This window comes from Castanea sativa, chromosome 4 (assembly GCF_040712315.1).
Source record: "Castanea sativa cultivar Marrone di Chiusa Pesio chromosome 4, ASM4071231v1".
Classification (NCBI taxonomy): Eukaryota; Viridiplantae; Streptophyta; class Magnoliopsida; order Fagales; family Fagaceae; genus Castanea; species Castanea sativa.
The window spans coordinates 29,652,073-29,673,830 of record NC_134016.1 but is presented as its reverse complement, the minus strand read 5'-3'; the positions used below and the strand labels follow the sequence as shown (position 1 = coordinate 29,673,830).

General features: G+C 32.6%; 2 protein-coding genes across 2 annotated transcripts; one reads left to right on the top strand and one right to left on the bottom strand.

Annotated features, from left to right (window-relative positions):
• Positions 1 to 1,613: 1,613 nt before the first annotated feature.
• On the bottom strand, positions 1,614 to 3,384 carry LOC142631867 (LOB domain-containing protein 40-like). Its single transcript, XM_075806192.1, has 2 exons — positions 3,013 to 3,384; positions 1,614 to 2,391 (listed from the first exon to the last, which is right to left on the bottom strand). Exons 1-2 carry the CDS (start codon positions 3,200 to 3,202, stop codon positions 1,817 to 1,819), a joined length of 765 nt encoding a protein of 254 aa, XP_075662307.1. The 5' UTR covers positions 3,203 to 3,384; the 3' UTR covers positions 1,614 to 1,816.
• Positions 3,385 to 12,317: 8,933 nt separating this feature from the next.
• LOC142632687 (kinesin-like protein KIN-14C) lies at positions 12,318 to 21,201 on the top strand. Its single transcript, XM_075807053.1, has 21 exons — positions 12,318 to 12,432; positions 12,524 to 12,681; positions 12,781 to 12,891; positions 13,366 to 13,567; positions 13,842 to 13,969; positions 14,075 to 14,173; positions 14,358 to 14,435; positions 14,522 to 14,614; positions 14,806 to 14,835; positions 15,053 to 15,394; positions 15,472 to 15,553; positions 15,636 to 15,731; positions 15,817 to 15,996; positions 16,194 to 16,300; positions 16,388 to 16,566; positions 16,711 to 16,875; positions 16,965 to 17,218; positions 17,365 to 17,528; positions 19,515 to 20,002; positions 20,876 to 20,985; positions 21,069 to 21,201. Exons 1-21 carry the CDS (start codon positions 12,318 to 12,320, stop codon positions 21,107 to 21,109), a joined length of 3,222 nt encoding a protein of 1,073 aa, XP_075663168.1. The 3' UTR covers positions 21,110 to 21,201.
• Positions 21,202 to 21,758: the final 557 nt, after the last annotated feature.

Genomic DNA, 21,758 nt, shown 5'->3' with positions numbered 1-21,758 from the left:
GACAAAAGCCCATTAAACTAAGATACATTCTCACATTTTTGAAATTTGGGGGTGAAAATATGGTTACATGAGAACCTTCATTCTCTTCTTCACAACATTTCTCAATTTACTCTTCTCTTTGACTGTGGGTTGGAGTTTCAAACTTATGTTGTCTTAATGCATTTTTCAACATTTTAGTTATTGGCATTTTGATTTCTCTCTTGTTAAAGCATCATTATCCTCTATTCACTAAATATTGAAATTTTGGGCTTGATACTCTCCACAAATAATCATTTCTAAAGAAGTTAAAAGGAAATTTGTATTTTTTTTGTAGCTTTCAAAGTGAATTTAGATGAGGATGAGTGATTTTTTCAGCTAATAGTTATTTGAAGTCAAATGGAACATATGGGTTGTTTGAAAGAGTTTTATGGCACTTAAACGTGAAATAGTGAGAGTGAAATAGTAGGAATTGAAACATGCATTTGAATTTGAGAAAAGTAGAATGTCATCAATTATTTTTTAATTTATTTTTTGATAAGTAGAGTTGTTTTTATTATTTTGTAGACACGAGTTAGTAAAAGAGCAGTCCTATTTTGTATACAAAGTTTTAATTAGAGTTAGAGATGTATTTTTATCAAGTTGTCTCTAACTTTTATCCCTCCTTAAACATTGGGTGTAAATGTATTTTAAAACCATTTAAAAGTCTAGTTTAAGAAAGAGAATTTTATAAGGAATTTTGTGACTTTATTGACCTTTTTTCCTAAAACATGTATAGAAAAAATAATTGGCTTCTGAATGAGATATTTTTCACCTTAAGGAAAATCTAGGTAAAAAATGGTAACATGTTATAAATAGTATAGATACTCGTCATTCCTGTAAAATTTCAAGACAATCAAATATTAATAACTAAGTCATTATTTAAATGTTAATTTTTTATTATAGAACCTCTCAATTAGAGAAATACTATGTCCATAATATTTTCACAATAAATTTCATGTGGCAGGTTGTTACTTGCTGTTACCAGTAGGTAAGAAAGTAATTTCAGTGGTGGATTTAAATTTAAAACATGTAACAACTTGCCCACTAGGATTTGTTATAAAAATATTATGAAAATGTTATGAACGTAACACATCTTTTAAAATTATACATCAAATATTATTTTATGAATGAAATAATAAATAGTGTCTGATTGATTTTAAATTTGTTTGGTATATATGTTAATAACACTGGCCTCATCACACGCGTTTTGCGCGTGCAATGAGGGTTTTTCTTTAGCAAAAAAAAAAAAAAAATTCTGTATTTTTATTATATATATAATTTTTATTTTATGAATCTAATTTATAAGTAGATAAATTAATTTGAAAATTAACAGAGGAATGTTTTATTTAGCAAAAAAAAAAAACTCTATTCTTTTATTTTATATATAATTTTTATTTTGTGAATTTAATTTATAAATAGATAAAGTAATTTGAAAATTAACAGAGAGTAGTTCTATTTTTTAGGTAACGTTTTAGTCAAAGTTAAAATTGCATTTTTGTCATATTATCATTTAGTTTTGTCTTTACTAAAATATAGGGGTGTAGAGATATTTTTGAACTAAAAAATAAGAAATTCAAATAAAAAAGCCCCTTATATAATAGTATAAATAAAGAACACATACTCCCATTTGTATTATAATTTTCGGTAACATCTCTTGTCTAGAAACATCTCTAGCCAGTAATATACAATTTCAGCCACGAAGTCCCAAGAAACAAAAATTACCAAAAAAAGAAAACCTTCAACTATGCTACCAAACTCCCTTTTTTATACATGGACTGAGTTGCACCATATTTCCTAATCAAGCGTGTGCAACAAGATCCACGTCCACCTTACACGTGACCCCATCCCAATTCCCAAGGCTCAAACTGAGATCCAAATCCAACTCCACGTCACTACCATCGGCTCGTTCATCAGACTTAGCCAGCGAAGCCTCTACAGTCTCAGCCGAAACACAGTCAGTCTCAGTCTCAGCCTCAGCTCCTCCACCGCAACTCGGATTCTCACTCGTCCCCAACTCATCTTCATGACTCATCTTCTTCACGTTCCACGTGTCACCAGCTAATTCGTCACTCACAGACTCCACTTTCGGCTTAAGCTTCGAGGCAGCCGAGCTTTTCTTGAACCGGCTCCTCCGAGATTTAACCTTGTGAAGCTGATCGGACGGTCTCTGTATCTCCTCCTTGGACACGTGGCGTATATCGCAGGCCTTGAAAGCCGACTCCGAAGAGACTTGCGTGATGGGCAAGCCTTTAAGAACGGCTTCGACGGCGGCTTGGCAGAGCTGCCAGCTCCCGGACCATAGCAACCCGGTTGAACCGTAAATCGGGTTGACTATTCTCCCACAAGCTTCATATAGCAAAGACTTGAATATTGCTGTAACCATCACAAATATACAAAGAAATAAGAAACGTTACATTTCAACAACCAAATGCAAAACAATAATATTATAAACTAACTTTTTTCTCAATAAATTTCGTAACTGTTAACGGTTAGACTGCAACACAACCCTATTATATATGGTTATTAGGGTTACGCGAATATCTGTTATGTCCACCACTTTGGACCTGTTAGTTAACTTTGTTTAAAGCGCCGTTTGACTTGGAATTTTGAGCAACGATTTTCAGTTTTTAAATAATATTACATATATTTTTATCAATTTTTTTCACTCCCAACATATAAATATTTTTAAAAAATATAAACAAATTTACTAGAAAATGTTACCAAACGAGCCTAGTATTATGAAAATACTTTACGTATAACGAAAATTGTTGTTAAACAATATTACCAAGCATGCTTGTATGGCTTAAGTTTATAAACTCAGGTTTTCGGTTTTTACTTTTATCTTAAATCTTCACTATTCAGTACATTTTTCAACAAAAAGTTAACTTTGATCAACCGCATCTGTTGTGAAATTTATTACAAAAATTGTTTTGGCCAAGTAAAAATGAATTTGGATGAATGGAAAAGGTGAGATTAAGAAGATTAAATACAAACCTGGACGAAGATGTTCGGGGCCGGCATTGATGAGATTGATGAGGCCGGCTCGACCATAGAACTTGGCTAAGAAAAAAGTGGCGTTGGCTTGGGATTCAGGGGTTTTGATCCATTGAAGGCAGGGTCTAATGGTGCAGCTATCGCTACAGCCTTTGCGAAGGATTCGACAACCGTTACAACTCAAACGCATGATTGGAAATGATGGGCTTTGTTTGTGAAGCAAGAAAATGGGGTGAGAAAATAGTGGTGAGCTTTGTTTTGTGAAGCAAGAAAACGGGGTGAGAAAATATAGGAGTATTGGGTGTGGGATCTGTGTGGGAAGGCTTTTTGTAAGTGAGGAGTGTGGAAGAGAGGACGTGGGTTTGTAATGGGGGCCGCAGTTGTTTTTCCAAGAAAATGGTATTTTAGGCAAACCCTGGTTTTTTGTTTTTTAAAATCAAAACTTTCACTGCTTTTAGTCCTAGGATTAGATAATGATACGCTCTAAGTGTGAAAAGTATCTTGGCTCCGGCTTTGGGATTTTCTCATTGACTCGTTGCCATTGCAAAAAAATATTTTTAATGATTAGAGAGTAAGACTTAGACTACCTTAATTGATTTTTCAATTTTAATTTATATATTTCGTAATATATATATATATATATATATATATATATATATATATATATATATATGTCAATTGGAGTAAATTTTAAAGGACGAATTATGTCCAGCTTGGAATATTATTTATGGATAAGGATTGATTATTATTTGACAACAGTTGTAGAAGTTTCTGTTGAATTGATAGTTTCCAAGTTGGCATGCACGTATAAGAAAAATTTTATATAAAAAAAATTCATAATTCAGGGACTTTGAAAAGTTACTTCTATTTTCGCTCAAAATTTGTAAACAATGTGCAAAACTTGTTCTGGAAGAAAGAAGAAATCTTTTTATATTACATGCTTATCAAGTAAAGGATCTAGATCTTATTTTTGGAGTCTATCAAAAAAAAAAAAAAAAAAATTAAAAGATCGTATTTTAGAGAGTTATTTAATGGAGTTGGGACATCCTAGCCATTGAAGTATTGAACAGAAATGCCAATAGAGAGACAATGATTGAGGGGGAAAAAAAGTTAGAGTGACCAAGAGAGCATTATTTTATATTGAAAGCATCTCATTTACCAATTTTTTAGCCTAACAAAAAAAAAAAAAAAAAGCACAGCTGGAGATGGTGATTGAAAACTTATCACATTTATTTTTATAGAAAATAAAAATTTTATTCTAAATGAGCATCCCACCCAAGGTGCATGGTGGTACTTACCTCATTTTAAAAACTTTTTTTTTTTTAAACTCAAAAGTATGGATAATTCTCTTTCAACTCTCAAATTCTATTAAATCCCATCCATATTATCTTCCCTTTCTCATTTATTAGAAAGAAAAATAATAATAAATAGGTAAGATTTGGATCTAGTTTCTAGTTACACTAAGTCCGTTAGGATGACAATAGATATTCAAAAATAAATGCTAGGTACATATTTATATCTATATCCATATTTACTTTTGTATTTATATCTATTTTCAAGTTATTTATGCTGTAAATTTTAAATAAAACCCTTAAATTTTAGATTTTTTTTATCATGTTTCTTTTTATCATATATATATATATATATATATTTTAAATCTACTCATAAGTGCAACGAGACGGCAGACTCAAGCCAAGTCCTAAAATTAGACTAGCAAAAAAAATTAAATAATACAAAATTTGAAGAATTGAAACATTGTCTTTTTGCAAATTGGCTTTATAGGAGAGGAGTTAATGTGGTCAATTCAAATTGTAAGGTACAGCTAATGTAAGACGTTGATAAAGAGGAAACAACCATGCAAATCGGTCCAAATACACAACACCGGAGCATGCAAGCAACACGTGTTACAACGTACCTTAGTCAAAGTGCTGACGAATCGCCACATTAGTGGGCAGTGGGCACAACTCCCTTTGATATTCCCGAGTAAAAACCCCTACGCGCACTATTCAACACGCGCCATTCACGACCCCGCAAAGGCGAAAGAGGAGCGAACACGCGCTCTCGTTGTAAGAAGGGCGTGGAATAAGGTTATGCCGACGTGGCCACAAATAGCGCAGCCCCTGTGTTGTCTCACTCCCGGTTTTGTGGAAGCTGAAGGATGTGGTTTTGATGGTAAAGTAGTTAGTACTATGGGCGCCCGTAGGACTTGGCCTCTGGTTTTTGATCTCACATGCTTATCCAACAACCGTGGAGCCAACGTTTCCTTGACTTCTAAGGATTCTTTGGGTGTTTTTTTATGTTAAGTACTATTCTACCGTGACCAAATCATGTTCCTTTATCTTTTTTCTTTTTTTTTCTTTTGTTAATCCATTACACAATAAAGTCAATAAAGTAAACAAAACAAGACAATTATATATGGTTCTAGTTAACTAAGAGGTGTTTGAGAGAGAAATTTAAGTTATATTGTTGAGATGTTTTTGATATATATGTTGATGGAAACATGTGTAATGTTGTTCAAAATAGGTGAAAATGTGTTTAAATTAGTTTGCCAAACACTCCCTAAAATTTTTAATAGCTGAATAAGAGATATGATGTTCAATTTTCACCTATACCAAGCATCAAGAGCGGACGTCATAAGTTGAAACTATAAATCTATGTCTTTCTAGCCGTTGGAGGCCTTTAATGGCTTTGGTAATGCTCCTGATGGCTTAGTGAGGTGATTTAATTATCTTGCCAATGGTCATGTATACGCGTGCATCCATTGATAATGGCTTATGCATTAAATGCGTGTTTATGGTGCTTTGGTCATCCAATGATTGCTTTGGACGATACAAATTTATTTGTTCATAAGGCCCAAGTTAGAATTGGTAACATATTATCAAATATATTTTGTTGTGAAAATTTTGTGAATATAATATTACTCATTATTAGCTTATGCCTAAGAAAACTTTTCTTAAAGGATAAATTACAATTAAAACCCACTAAGATTTGTGCAAATAACAATTAGGTTCAAAACTGACCAACTTAGTCCCTAATCACCATGGGAGAGATGAGAAAAATGAATAACGGTTTAAGATCTAAGTTGGGTTTAAGGGCTAAGTTGATCAATTTTGAAAAGTTTTAGACATGGTTAACATTAACTCAACCTCTGAGGTGTTAATTGTATTTTACCAATTCTTAAATTAGCTTTTTTAGATGAACTTATTTTGATTTTTTTTTTTAAAGTTAGATTTGAGGTTATGAATAGAACTTATTACAATTGAGCAACATTATTACATCTATGAATGACATGGAAAGAACGTGTGAATATATCCTTAAGTTCTTGCACCACGATCTGCTCCAATCTCAAGTTTGCAAATTGCAATGCTAAACTCTTGTGAACTCAAGTTCATTATACCGCCTGGATGGTTGATGCAAATGCAATAGACTTAAAATAGGTGCTGTAAATTGAAAATCTTAGACTCCATCAATTATACTATCATTTTATAAGATTTTCAAGATGTTTCATTGACAAATAATAGAATAGTATGACCAAAGGTTAGACTGGTCCCTTATTTATATATAGGGTCATATTAACGGATGTCATTAGGATAATTGTTAATAAACCACAATAGGAAAGTTTTATACAACTTTTATGAGAAATTTAAAAAATTGTTAACAACATTTATTATTTTATCATTCTTCCAATAAAATGTTTCTAAATATAGCTCCTAAACCAATGCCCTTAGAGGATTAACATTTGCCTTATATATAAAATATTGCTTTTACTCGGGTGTTTGAGAATACATCTAACTATTTGCCTCGTTTGGGAGGAGAGAATGGAATAGAATGGAAAGAAATGAAAAGAATAATTTTAGAATATTCTTCCATTCTCTTGTTTGAGAGTTTTAATGGAGGGAACAGAAAGCCCATTCTCTTGTTTGGAAGTTTAAGTGGGAGGGAATGGAATGGGTAGGAGGGAACACTCATTCCTCTCTATTCCCTTAAAACTTCAAATTTTCATTCCCCCCGAAATTGAGAGGAATGAGAGGGAATGAAATTAGATTTGATGAATTTTTTACTAAAACTCCCAAAATACCCCTATATATTCAACCATTTATTTTAAAATAGGAATCTAATAGTAATATTGTCATAAAATGATTCGATTCGATTTGATTCGATTCTCTTTATATTATTCCCAAACAAGATTACTTACATTTCATTCATTTTCATTCCTTTCCATATCTTTATTTTAAAACATCTAATCAATGTTACTTAATTCCATTCCATTCATTTCCCTTACTTAAATACATTCCATTCTTTTCTATTCCCTTATGATCATTTCATTCCATTCCATTCCCTTCCCTTCCCTTATGAACTCCCAAACGGAGTCTAAGAGAGATCCAACTCGCAACCTCTAGCTCACGACCACCACAAGTTGCTTACCAAAAGCAATTTTGTTAATCAAATTATTACAATAAATTAAATTATATATTAAAGATTACTACTTAAATGATGAATATGGATGGTTAAATCAAATGCAGTTAACTATACAATTGGTCTAAATTTGATGAGAAGTAGAGGATAATGTGAGAACAATAAGGGGTTTAATTTTTATTATGGATAGAAAAAGGAGAGTTATTTAGTTGTTTTCCAAGCTTTTTTGTTGTTATGAATTATGATGTCTTTACCAGGAGTATGTATGAAAACTTGATAAAATTTAACTAAGAGGGAGTGTATATAAGCTAAAATTGTCTAGTTTATCAATTTAGAGGTAATTATTTGGGGAAATGATACTCTACCCCAAACTTGAAGAGAAAAAACAGTTTTCCCCTTTTAACATCCAATTGACCAAACTTTATTAAATTAATATTAAAAATGTTGGAATGCCAAGAACAGGTTCTATTTTGAACTGGTCCAAGTTCATCCAAAGCTTATTATTGAAGGTGCTTATGGTCTGTTGGAAGAGTATCAAAGACTTATGGCTGCACAGAGGTGATGATTTTTCTGGTATATATGAGTATATTAATGGGTTGGGGTTCTTTCTTTTTTCTTGCCTTTTTGTATGTGGGGCGTTATTTGGGGACCTCACAATCTGTTGTTGTTGTTCCCCCAATGCTGGTTTTTTATACACCAAAACTAGTTTCTTTACTTGTATTTGTCTTTCTCTTTTTGATAAAATTCTATCGAAAAAAAAATAAAAACAAAAATAAAAATGTTGCGTACTAACCTGCTACATTTGCTTAAGGACAGGTTTTCAAAATTATCCTATTTCATAATTAAAATTCATTTTTTAAAATTTTAAATAAAGTGTATTTTAAAATATTAGTGTGAATTTTTCTTTTTTCTTTTCTCAACAAGTTATGAAGAGATTTGTCATTACAAATGTTTTGGTATTTGATAAATTTTGTATTTTTTCCTAAGCTTATCAATTATTTTCTTACTAACCGTGATTAAACAAATTAGTTGGGGGGGGGGGGGGTGTTAATTTCTTCAAACCTTAAAGGAGGGGAATGTTTTTTCCCTTCAAGTTTGGGATGGAGTGTCATTCCTCCAAACTTCAAGGGAGAGGAGTGTAATAACCCCATCAATTTATTGCCAATTATTTTTAGTTGGTGTTCTCTCTCTCTCTCTCTCTCTCTCTCTCTCTCTTTGATAATTTGATAGCTGAGAGATGAAGTATTTGAATGTTGGATGTCTCTATTACAAACACCAAGAAGCGTCAATTAAGTTATAAGGCTCCTATTTTTCCAATTTCTAATTAGTTTGTGTCACATTTACTTTTTATAATTAATGGATGATTTTCACCTTTTTAAGAAAAGCAGAATTTTATCATTCTCAATATGATTAATACAAATCATCTTTACCATTTTTTTTGAGAAAATTTATACAATTTTTTGTGTTCCACTTTATACTCCACCAATCATGGGATGTCATATGTTTAAATTTTTTTTTTTTCCATTTTAAACTTCAGTTATTTTTTAAGGAAAGTCAAACAAATAGATAACAAGTTATGATTGGTGAAACAAAGGATTTATATTAAGATATGGCCTTGTGATCCAATCCACGATATCCTCTCAACCATCCTGTTTGGGATCCCAATTTTGAAAGTTGCGATTTAAATTACAAGAGCATTCATATTAGTCTCCCTAAAATAGGTTAAAAGATCAATTTAGGGAATGAACCCCAAAATATCCTCTCACCCAAAAAAAATCCTCTCATTGCCTTCGCTACACATAGGCCCAACAAATGGGTCACGGTTAATCGAGTTCAGGTAAAAAGTGGGTTGTGAATGGGTTGTGTTAGTCAAGTTATAGGTCATCCACTTTTTTTTTTTTTTTTTTGACATGCAACAAAAAGAAATAACTAAATGCCAAATAATAATAACAATTAAAAATACATAGATTTTTAACTTTGTACAATTCAAAGTTCACTAATGATATTATCACCATGAAAATTAGGTGAAAGAGATGTTGGTTCATTTGTAGTAGATAAGCCTAACAATGCCAAGGATTTCATGGTTTTATTACATAAATTTAGGGTTTAAACTAATACTTTGAGCCTTTTATCACATGAAAGGGTGTTTTTTTTTTTTTTTTTGGAGAAGAAATACACCAATTTCATTAAATCAAAGAAGCCAAATTGGCGTAAACAACATAAAAAATTTCTAGTTGCACATCTTCGATTCTAAAAAAGTAAATTAGGCAAAGAGATTTGCCCTTTTAGCAAGAGAATGCATTACGGCTCAATTTCTTTGAAATCCTATTACTATGTAGTCAAACTAGATAGAAGACTTTCTAGTGATTGTTATTTGATTCAATGTAGTCATTACCTTCCGAAGGCTGTTGTCATGTTACTTTTACATAGTTTAACATTTGGAGTGATTTAATTTCTATCTTATATTATCTAATTAAAAAAAAAATGTTTAAAGGTCAAAAGGGTTGACTCGACCTAAACCAAGGAAAAAAAGTTGAGTATGGGTCAATTCATTTTTACTTCACGTAAAAAATTATTGGGTTCGAGTTGGGCATTTTCCATCAGGTTAAGGTTCGGCTCCAGTTAATGAGTCCAAGTTCCCCAAATCCATATTAATTATTTTTTTGTGTCTTGGTAACTAAAATAAAGAAAAATGTGCGTTTGAAAAGTGGAAGAAATAATATTTTAATTAATGGAAAGTATAGAATAAATAAAATGATGTGAGAGTTCTGAAAAACAATAAATTCTAAATTATAGGGTGTTATCGCAGTTATCGATGAAAAAAAAAAAGTAATTTTAGTAGTGAGTTCTAGTTAAAACTTCTAACAATTTACTACATAAAATTTTATGTGAAATTGTTAAGGCATTACACTTCACAATTAATTTAGATAAACCGTTGTGAATGTTCTAAGCACCAATACTCGTGAGCTAAGACTCCAACATGAATTTTGTCCTAACAAAGAAGAAGAAAGAAACCAAGCAAGCTTAAACTCCCACAGTGCCTAGATTTGTTGTCCCCAGCTAATATATGGACCATAGATAGCAGAGCAATTTCCACATTTCACTGACCACCAAAGGTATCACAGAAGAGGAGACAGAGCGTCACTCTCGGGGTTTGAGACACATGGCAAAGTTCCCAAACTATATGATCGAGACGTAGAGAGTGTTGTGCTCCCATTTTCACGGACCTCACATTTTTCATTACAATGCCAACGGTACAACGAATACAGAACAAGACAGAGCCATAAAAACTCACTAAAATTAAATAGGAAACAAAAGCTGTCTCTCTTTATGCCTACGTGAATAACCTTAATTTACCCTCAACATTTATCAACGTGCATAGCTCATAGCTCGCACCTTGGCGTTTCCTCAGGTTGGTTTTTGTTTGCATTTTTTTTTCATTACATTTTTTGGATGTTAATTGTTTACATGAATTTATGTGTGCCATTTAGATTTTAATTTTTTTCATTAACATTATATTACCTTGTTGTTTTACTGTACATCCTTGGGATCATTGTTTGGTATCTGGGTTTGATGTTTAAGCTCTAGTTCGTGTCCATGCATGCGGGGTTGTGACATATTCATGCTATGAGGGGATGGAGGATGTTGATTTGTTGTGTAAATCTTGAATTGGATTCGTTGTATTTTCAAAATTGTGGGATATAGTCTCTTGGCATTTCAAACGTCTGTTTTATTGTCCAATTCCAAGCTTTTGATTTTTTTTTTTTTTTTGGATTTAATCTGGTTGTAGTTTTTTCTCTTTGGAATTGGTTCCTCCTTCATTTTCCCTTTACAAACGCAGACATAAAAATGATTGTAACGTCAAAATATTTGTTGCAATTTGAATTTTTGCTCCATATGAAACCTTGAGCATCCAATCACCTCTCCCAGAACCCGCAAAACGGGAGTTTTGTGCTTTGGTTAGGACTTTTTTTTTTATGAAACCTTAAACATCCTCAGTTGTGATTCGAGCGCAATTGTAACAGTTTTTATTTTTTTTTTAATCTCTTTCCCCTGAAGCTTGTAAAGTTCGTTTACAGCTTGTTAAGTCTTAGCAAATTGATAGGGCATACTTTGCTTTGCAGTTTCCCTTCATGGTCAGTCTCAGACTTTTACTGCAATTATTCAAAGTTCTGTGAAAAAGTTTCTGCCATATGCAGCAGAGGTGAGTTAATTTTCGCTATAAATGACAACATACAAATGCTAAAATGTGTGTACGTGCACATGTTTCTGTGCTGGTCTTTTTTGAATGGATAGTGGAGAAACCAAAAATCTCAATAAACTTATTACTTGTGCTATATCTCAACAAGTACTTAGTGTATGACTTAACTATATTCAGAAACCAGTGTTGGTAAAGCAAAATGTTCAAAAAAAGGTTTTATGTGTTTGAAAGTTGTAACAAAAGAAGTTGGTGAAATTAAGGGAAATCCATAGACTGAATTCTGCAGAGAGCTTCAGGAAGCAACTGATACAAGAAAGTGGGAAAGTTTAGTTATTAATGTTCTGACTATAAATTTTATGAGTTTGAGTTAACTAAAAAAACTTTCTATTTATTTGTTTGAGTAAAAGATATCACTAGCCAAGTTACTGGTAGCATATCGTTTCATTATGTAGCCTATTGCATCTTCTTGGTATGATTCAGACTGTCAACAACATGATTCGTTTTTCTTTTACTTTTTTTTTTTTGGGGGGGGGGGGGGGGGGGGTTTGATAAGTTGGTTTGAGCGGGGAATAGAAATTTACCATCTTTTCGTATTTCAGGACTTCTTTAGTGAAGCAGTGGAAAATCAAATTTTCCCTGTTTTCATAATTGAGCTCCGACTCTAGATGCCCTGCTTAAGCATCTCACCATGAAATCCACACTGGATCAGTCTACAAAAGAAAATGAAGGATTTAGCAGCTCAAATGTAGCTGATAATGGGGATATTTCTGAAAAAATAGTAAATAATAATGACGAGGGTGAAGGTAAAGAAAGATGATTTTTTCCCTCTTCACTTATTTGCTCATCTTTATTTATAAACTAATTTTTTTTTTCGCTTCTATTTCTTTTTTCCAGCTAAGCAGCGAGCAATATTATTGGAATGGCTGAATAATACTCTACCTGATGTAAACTTACCACTAAATGCTTCAGATGAAGACTTGAGAATGTGCTTGATTGATGGTACTATTTTGTGTCGGATCTTGAATATGCTGAGAATTGGTTCTGTGAATGAGGTTGTTGAAAACTTTCTAAATTTTTCTTTGACCTAGTCATACTACAAATTGGAAATTGATTGTTAGATTTCTAATTCTAACATTCATTTTCCATTGCAGGTAGGTGATTGCAATCAGTCAACAGCTTTGCACACACAAAAAATTAAAAGATTTCTGGCAGTAATGGGAAGCTTGGGGATTCCCAGCTTCAAGGAGGCAGACTTAGAGAAGGTATTTAACTAGTAAATGCATACAGAAACATGCTTGCCTTGTGATATAGTGATGTACATATATCACGGTATTAGGTTATGAAATTTTAGCAAGTCATAAAATTTGTGCTCTAAGTAAATATGTTGCGCATGTGTGAGTGTGTAATGCAAACATTCTATCTTTGTTGTCATGTATTGATTTTTACATGTATATCTATATAAAAAAAAAAGGAAATCATTCATACAAATGTTATAGTTTCCATCTACTTGTTAGTTTTTGCTCAGACATCGTACTTAGTTTTCTGAAAAAAACTTAAGTGTTCTGGGAGCAATGCTCTCTCCTCTCACATAAGGGGTAGGCCCCATGATGGAACCCACATGTGGGGCCCACCCCTCATGTGAGAGGAGGGAGCATTGCTCCGGAGTAGGTAAGAATTACCCTACTCTCTCTCTCTCTCTCTCTCTCTCTCTCTCATTTTTGAGTTATATTATGCAGGGCTCTATGAAGACTGTTATTGATTGCCTTTTAACGCTTAGAGCACAATATAAGCCAATTATCAGTACAAAATCTAAATCTGGAAGCCCTCGTGGAAATTTATCTCCACGTGGACAATTTTCTCCTTTGACTGGAGAAGATAGATTTAAGGCTGTCTCTGAGTCTAAACTTCAACGTACTTTGCGTAGTCCTATCATGTCAGGTAAAATTGTTCTCTCTCTATCTCTCTTCCCCCCTCCCCTTGTGTGTGTGTAACTATGTGTACATAAGTTTCAAGATTTCACAACTAATCCTCTTTTTGCTTGCACGCTTACAAAATATTGAACATGAATAAATCTCAAGCTGATTTAATGTTGTGTGAACACTGAGTGCAAGTTTCCCTATGCTTAAATATTACCCATAATATTGGTGTCCTTTTTATCATTCTGTTTTGTTTATTCAAGTAGTTGATGTTCATGATTTTCGGTATCAAACAGAGCCATTTGCTGCAACAGTACATAGTGTAGGACATAAGTTCCATGAAGTGTTTCAAGTCAAACCAGGGCGATATGCAGACCTTCCTGCTGCAAAAATTTCAGAGATGATGAAATCAAACAGTCTAGATGTAAATTCTTGAGATCCTTTCCTTCTCAAATTACCTTGATATTTGGTCAGTTTTAAAATTCCTTTTCTTGGTCCTTTAAATTAATGTCTTTTTAATGTGTTTCAGCATCTCTTGTTGCAGAATGCCCCAACACAATCACTTTTAAGCGTTGTGAATGGAATTCTGGATGAAAGCGTTGAAAAAAAGAATGGTGAAATACCTTATGTACGTCCACTGGAGGAAATATGTGTTTGAATATGATTAATGCATGTCTATACATACATACATACATACATACATACATACACACACGTATATATATGTATGTATGTCCATTAGCACGTATTTTCATATGTGCATGCATAATATAATTCTAGAACTGTGTTCTGACACTATTTTCATTGCTCAGCGTGTGGCATGCCTTTTGAGGAAAGTTGTGCAGGAGATTGAGCGACGCATATCAACCCAAGCAGAACACTTAAGAACTGTAATATGACTTGTGGTTATTTTTTTAACATCTTACAGTTTTTTTTCTATCACCTTGTTAATTTCTTTATGTTTTTGTGCCTACAGCAAAATAATCTTTTTAAGACTCGTGAAGAGAAATACCAGTCTAGGATCAGAGTACTTGAAACCCTTGCATCAGGGACTAGTGAAGAGAGCCAGGTATGGTGAATAATATAAGTCAGCAAGTTGGACTTTAACTGATGTATATGCGAGTCACTTTTTATTGTGTGACCAACCCTAATAAATCTATTGTACTATATAGCTGACCCCAAAGTTTTGGAACTAAGGCTTTGTTGTTATTGTTCATACAAATAATTTTCTTTTCTAAATTAGATTTTTTTTCATTGCAGATTGTTATGAACCAGCTTCAGCATATAAAGGTACAGTTTAGAGAAAATAAAGCATGTAATTCTTTTTTATTTTTAACTTGAACTGCTTGTATCGTCTAATGTAGAATAATCTAATTTTTCATAACGCTTAAAACTAGTTAGAGCATGCAATACATATGTGTTACTTGTGAAAAGATGTTGAAATTTGACAATGATCTTAAGTTGTATGCATATTTTTTACAATAATTCTATTATGGATGTTTTGTAGACAGAGAGGACCAAAATGGAAGAAAAGAAGAAATTTGAGGAGGAAGATTTGGCTAAAATGATGAAAGAGAAGGAGAACAACAATCTTGAAATTTCAACATTGAAGCAAGAACTTGAAATAGCCAAAAAGGCATATGAATTGCACTGCTCGCAAATGGACACACAAGCTAAGGATGCTAAAACAACTCTTGAGGAGAGATTAAAAGAACTTGAGAACCTTTTAGAAGATTCTAAAAATAAGGTGAAAAAGCTTGAGTCATACTCTGAATCAAAATATCAGAGATGGAACCAGAAAGAGCAAATCTACCAAAGCAATATGGAATTTCAGTTTGGTGCACTACAGGTATGCTTTTTAAGTGAGAATATTCTTTTAGCTTTGAATGGAGTGATGTTTAACTTCTAACTTTATGAAACATACAGGAATTGAGGTTTGCTTTTACATCCATTAAACAAGAAATTATGAAAGCACAAAAGAGCTATTCCGAGGATTTTAATCACCTAGGTAGGGATTGTTATTTGAAATTCAAGTATTTTTATGCTGTTTGTGATGGTAGTTTCTCATAATTTAACTTTGCCTTGCTTAGGAGTAAAGCTCAAAGTATTAGCAGATGCGTCCGAAAACTATAATTCAGTTCTCGCTGAAAACAGGAAGATGTTTAATGAGATTCAGGAATTAAAAGGTGACACTACTTATTTTGGCCATATTGCATATTACATTGTATGCAAGTAAAAATTATTAAATTCGATCTAAATTTTTTTGAACAGGAAATATTAGAGTGTATTGTCGGATAAGGCCTTTTCTTCCAGAACAAAGAGAAAAACAGACGATCGTAGATTATATTGGTGAAGATGGAGAGTTGGTTATAGCAAATCCCTCAAAGCCAGGGAAAGACAGCCGTCGATTGTTTAAGTTTAATAAGGTCTTTGGTCTGGCTGCCACTCAAGGTTATTATCACTCTCTATATACATTAGATACACCTTTTTTTTTACACTATGTTATATATAAGCATTGCCTGATTGGCTGACTGATTAATTTGATGTTATTAGGATGTTAATTCTTAAATAACTAGTTTATGTATGCATTTTTGTTTTATGGTGAGCATTGCATAGCACAACTCATTTTCTTTTTTAATTGATGGCAGAGGAGGTATTTTCTGACGTCCAACCTTTCATACGTTCGGTACTTGATGGCTTTAACGTATGTATATTTGCTTATGGTCAAACTGGTTCAGGAAAAACTTTCACAATGGTATGAACTCTTGGTGTATTATACTTTTCACAATGCACTTAGTGCTAGTTCCAACAATCCTAATGAAACAAAGGTCTTTCTAAACAGACTGGCCCGAATGGAGCAACTAAAGAGCATTGGGGGGTCAATTATCGAGCGCTAAATGACCTTTTTGATATCTCTCAAAGTAGAAGAAGTGCCCTTGCATATGAAATGGGGGTTCAAATGATTGAGATATATAATGAACAAGTACGCGATTTACTATCAAGTGATAGTTCTCAAAAGAAATATCCTTTTATTCGTCCTTCATATCTACTTGTTTTCGTTACATCTATGCTTTCTATGCATATACATCCTTTTATAACTTAAATGAAGACACATAGTATTCATGATTTTAGTATGTCCATCATTTGTTTCCTTGATTTGCGCACACTTGGGATTTTGACTCAATTGCAACCCAATGGGTTAGCTGTACCCGATGCTAGCATGCAACCTGTAAATTCATCCTCTGATGTAATGGAAATAATGGAAGTGGGACTTAGGAACAGAGCTGTCGGTGCCACTGCCCTGAATGAAAGAAGTAGCCGGTCTCACAGGTTAAAAGATCTCATCTATTAAACATATGTATCTCTCAATCATTATTTTTCAATTTTGTTGTAATATTCAGTTAGATGTATGTGTACAGTGTTGTCACTATTAATGTTCGTGGGAAGGATTTGAAGACTGGTGCTGCTTTGCTTGGTAATCTTCATTTGGTAGATCTTGCAGGAAGTGAAAGGGTAGATCGTTCTGAGGTAACTGGAGATAGACTCAAGGAAGCACAACATATAAACAAATCACTATCCGCTCTTGGAGATGTCATTTTTGCTCTTGCTCAAAAGAGCACTCATGTACCTTACCGAAATAGCAAGCTTACTCAAGTCCTACAAAGCTCTCTGGGTATCTCTTTGTTAGTTATCTTCTTTAAGTCACAAGCGGCCTTCAATTCCTTGATAGATTCTATAAGTTGCTAAATTTGTCTTCATAGCTTGCATTAGTACCTATGTTAGAGTTCATCTGAAACATGTATTGATTTAATATCTCAGGTGGTCAAGCAAAAACCCTTATGTTTGTGCAACTTAATCCTGATGTGAATTCATTCTCTGAAAGTCTAAGCACTTTGAAGTTTGCTGAGAGGGTTTCCGGAGTTGAGTTAGGTGCTGCACGGAGCAACAAAGAGGGTAGGGATGTCAGGGAATTAATGGAACAGGTGCTTATAAATTTATTTATTTGTCTGTCTCCTTTGGAGGAACTTGATTAGAAGTTATATGACCATTGGAGTTATAAGCACATTCCCTTTTTGTCAAATAATTAAATTCATCATTTCTTAACATTTTAAATTTTTAAGACAATCAAACCACAAAAATAAAAAATAAAAAAATAAGACAATTGATAATTTATCATGGTATGTTGCTAATAGGGATCACCAAAGAAGAAATGAAAATAAATTAAATTAGAGTAAAAATTGAATCTTTTAAATTGAGGAAAATGTTCAAGTAAGGCACTGTTGCATTTATCAAGTTGGTTTGAGTTTTGAATATTTGGTGAACATAGTGTTGTCAATTTACATGCATATGTACATTCAAAATAACAAAAGTTGGTAGTTATCATTAAAATTTTTATTAGAGTCCTAAAGAAAGTATAATAACTTGCTCTTGTGAAACTTAGTTTTAGAATTTGGGGAACATGACATTCAAATTATCTTATGCAGTTTTGTGATTGCTATAGCAGCAAATTTGCATAGGAGAACGAATCCCATACAAAATAGCTAATTGTGCTTTCCTTGAATCTGTTTAAATATCAATTGAGGACAAACCAATGTCTTCTCAATTATTAGTGATAAAATTTGACTGAAGTTTTGGCAGTAAAGTATTAGTCCCTTATTGTTAAGTATTTGTTCTCAAGTTTGAATAGTGAATTGGATAAAATATATTTTTTTTATTAGATATACATCAAATGTTGATAATGTGTTGGTCTGTCATACTAAATAACATTTAGATGTTGAAAATTATTTTGGACAAAATTTAGCTACAAAATTAATCTTACTCAATAAAATAAATATTACTACATATTTTGAAAATTTAACAGTTGAATTGCATATTCTTTACGCTCTTAATACACATGTCAAATTTTGTGTTAATAAAATATTATTGACTATATGATCTATAAGTTTATATTTTATGCATAATTTTAAACTACAAAAAATTGCAATTTAAAAAATTTATTGATGACATAACTATTGATCTTTAATTTTCTAGAAATTTTGCAAGCATGAAGGATATAAGAAGAAAATGTAATCCAATGGTAAATTTTTCAAAATTTACCTTGAATAAAAAGATATTAAGTAAGGCTGTAGCCTAAAGCTAGAACTAGTTTTGTAGTTAAACTTTGTCCAATGATTTTTATTATGAAAAATTATTCTTTCTTTTTGGAAACATATGAAGTGCGATTATACACACATACATACATACATATATACATATATATATATATATTTATCAATAATATTCATATAATATCTTTCCCTAGATATATCATAGGCTTATTCAAAATTATAGAAGTTCAAGTTTGAATAAATGGTCATGCAGTGTGGTGAATAAATGTTTTTTCTTTAGCATTTCTAAAGTTTAGTTAAATAAAATTTAAATTACAAGAAGATTATGATGGGAATTACATTTCCACAAATCTCATTCTAGCAGCTTCTACTATATGAGAAGGAATATAACTGAAAGAACCTATTCCAAAATCAAAATGGACTGAAGGAGCAGAGAATCAATGACTTGGTTTTTTTGGGGAAGGGGTGGGGGCATGGTATTGAGGGCTACCTCAACGAGACTTTACTTTGGTCAACATGCATCGTTTATGTGCATGTGTTCAGGTCTTGTAAAAAGACTTCATATGCATTATCTATAGATGACTTCAAAATTTTGGGAGATTTTGCAATTTATAACTTTGATTTCTTTCATTGTAAGTCATTCCTATTTAGAGTGCATGGTATTGTGGCCTACCTCAACAACACTCTACAAGACTTTTAGCCAATATGCATCATTGATGTGCTTGTGTTCAGGTGTTGTAAGAAGACTCCCATATGCATTATCCATAGCCGACTCCAAAAGTTTCTTCTTGGTGGTTGTATATTTTTTTTGAAGATCATACTTTGTGGTCATCACCTAATAAGTTTCTGTTGACAATTCAGGTGGCTTCTCTCAAAAGCACTATTGCTAAAAAAGATGAGGAGATTGAGCAGTTGCAATTGCTTAAAGGTTTAAAAAATGTGCATCCTGGTTCCTATGGTGAAAAGCGTGGGACAGCTATGGGATATGCATCTTCCTCTCCAAGAAGAGAAACCGCAGGTGGGACTACTCTGCGAAGCCAAAAGCCATCGGGTGGGAAAGGACTTGCTGTGAAATCAGCTTCTGATCCAGACATTTATTCAGAACTAAGTGATAAGCAATCTGAAGATGATTCCCAGAATTCAATGGATGACTTTAAATACCAGAATGAACTTGTCAGGCAATCAAAGGTTGCCGGAGACATTGAGATCATAGGACTTGGAGATGCAGATTATGATGAGAGATCAAGTGACATATCTGATGGTGGTCTTTCTATGGGAACAGATACTGATGGATCTGTTGAAAGTACTTTTACACCTGAAACCACAAAACGGTCAGACATTCCGGAGAAGTAAGTATTACTTTTCTTTTCACAGCTTTGGGTGTTGAATTTAAAATTTTCAGATATTAAAAAAAAAAAAAAAACTTTGGTAAAAATACACTTCCATCCCCCTAAAAAATATGATACCGAAAAAAATAATTATTGAATATCATTTTGTTCTCTTGTAAAATTTAAAATTTACTATAAGAAGGTAGTTTTGTTTGTTTAAACTAAAATTAATAACTTTGGACTGAAATCAAATGTGTTAATAAGCATTTTGATGCTTAAAAGAATCATATCATCTGACATAGAGTTTGCACAATATGGCATAGAATTTAGATATTAATTCATTTTTGCTCTTTATTAATTGTCAATATGTTCTAGCTGTTAGAGTAAGGTGGAGGACGAGGTCATGGTTTCACTAAGTATATGTGTAATTATCATTTATCAACAACAAATTCTAACTTTTCTGTTCATTAGTTTTTTAGCTGTTCATTGTACAAACATTTCATATATGCTTTTGCCAAATCATGAATCATTACTTCATCCTTGTCCATCATGAATCATTAAGTCAACCTTGTTTAGGATTTTTTTTTTTTTAAAGCATCATTAAGCGACTGCCTGCATTCTCTTGTCCACTTCATCAACAAAATTTAATTAAATTTTGTAAAGTAGGCTAATAAAAGTACCAATGTTTATTATAAAGACCACATTGTCAATGAAATTACATTCTGCTGTTCATTGTACAAACATTTCATTTATAATGTTTTTTTTTTGGTGATAATTTATACATTCTGGCATACATAGGCTAGTTATAGTACTCAACTAAGTCTTAGTTCCAACAGTATAATAATCAGTGTAAATATTCTCTCCTTTTGTTAATCCCATTTCTACTTTTTGCAGGCCTAAATTACAAAAATTACCGCCTAAAGTTTCTCGAGCCCCATTGAAACCAGGGCGAACTGCATCACCTGCAGCTTCAAAATCAAAGCCCTCTCCAAAGGCGTCACCAAGTACGTGAAGTTAATGCTTTTCACACTAATTGCTATTATTCTAAGTTGACAAGCTCATAGTCTAATAGTCATTTTTCTTGCAGGGTTACTAACATTCTCCACAAATGCGCCTTTCAGATTTTAAAAAAATTGGCAACATTTCTGCACTCAAGCCTCCTATTATCAAACGATGGGTGTAAACTAGAAGGCATACATTACTTACAGAAAAAAAAAAAAAAAAAAAAAAAAAAAAAAAAAGATGTAAAAATTATCCTCATAATTTTGTACATTTTGTTCAATAATTTTGCATTGCCACGTAAGTTTTGTAATTAGAATTGTTCGAAGGCTTGCCTCTCCTAGTCATTTTTCATTACAACATATCTGGTTCACATGATGGGCAATCTTGTATATTGAAAAGTAGCAAAGTTTGTATTTATACCGATCATATTTTCTCTTGACATCAAACTTACATCATTCACCTCTTGGAGTATGTGTGTGTATTTATTGTTGAGTTGTAGTATGTTTTTTTTTTAGAATACTGAGTATTTAATACACACACGGGAAGAGATGAGAAGGTCTTAAAAAAACTGACAGTGGTGTATATCCAATATGACCTAACTCTTGGATACACAACATAGGTTATACACATCTTTAACTAAGTTGGAGTATGTAGATGTGCATGTTTACCTTAGTGTTGCAAACTCCTAGAATTTTCGTGGTAGCATGAAACCTAGGATTTTTTCCAAGGGTCCAAGTTAAACATAACAATCAAGTAAAAAAGTATTATTTATATG

Excerpts from the sequence above, each read along its gene's own strand:
- LOC142631867 (XM_075806192.1), bottom strand. The coding sequence starts at position 3,202 with ATGCGTTTGAGTTGTAACGGTTGTCGAATCCTTCGCAAAGGCTGTAGC. Across the intron at positions 2,392-3,012 it reads CCCCGAACATCTTCGTCCAG|CAATATTCAAGTCTTTGCTA; the intron begins GTTTGTATTTAA and ends TGATGGTTACAG.
- LOC142632687 (XM_075807053.1), top strand. The coding sequence starts at position 12,318 with ATGAAATCCACACTGGATCAGTCTACAAAAGAAAATGAAGGATTTAGC. Across the intron at positions 12,433-12,523 it reads TAATAATGACGAGGGTGAAG|CTAAGCAGCGAGCAATATTA; the intron begins GTAAAGAAAGAT and ends TCTTTTTTCCAG. Across the intron at positions 16,876-16,964 it reads AGAAGTAGCCGGTCTCACAG|TGTTGTCACTATTAATGTTC; the intron begins GTTAAAAGATCT and ends GTATGTGTACAG.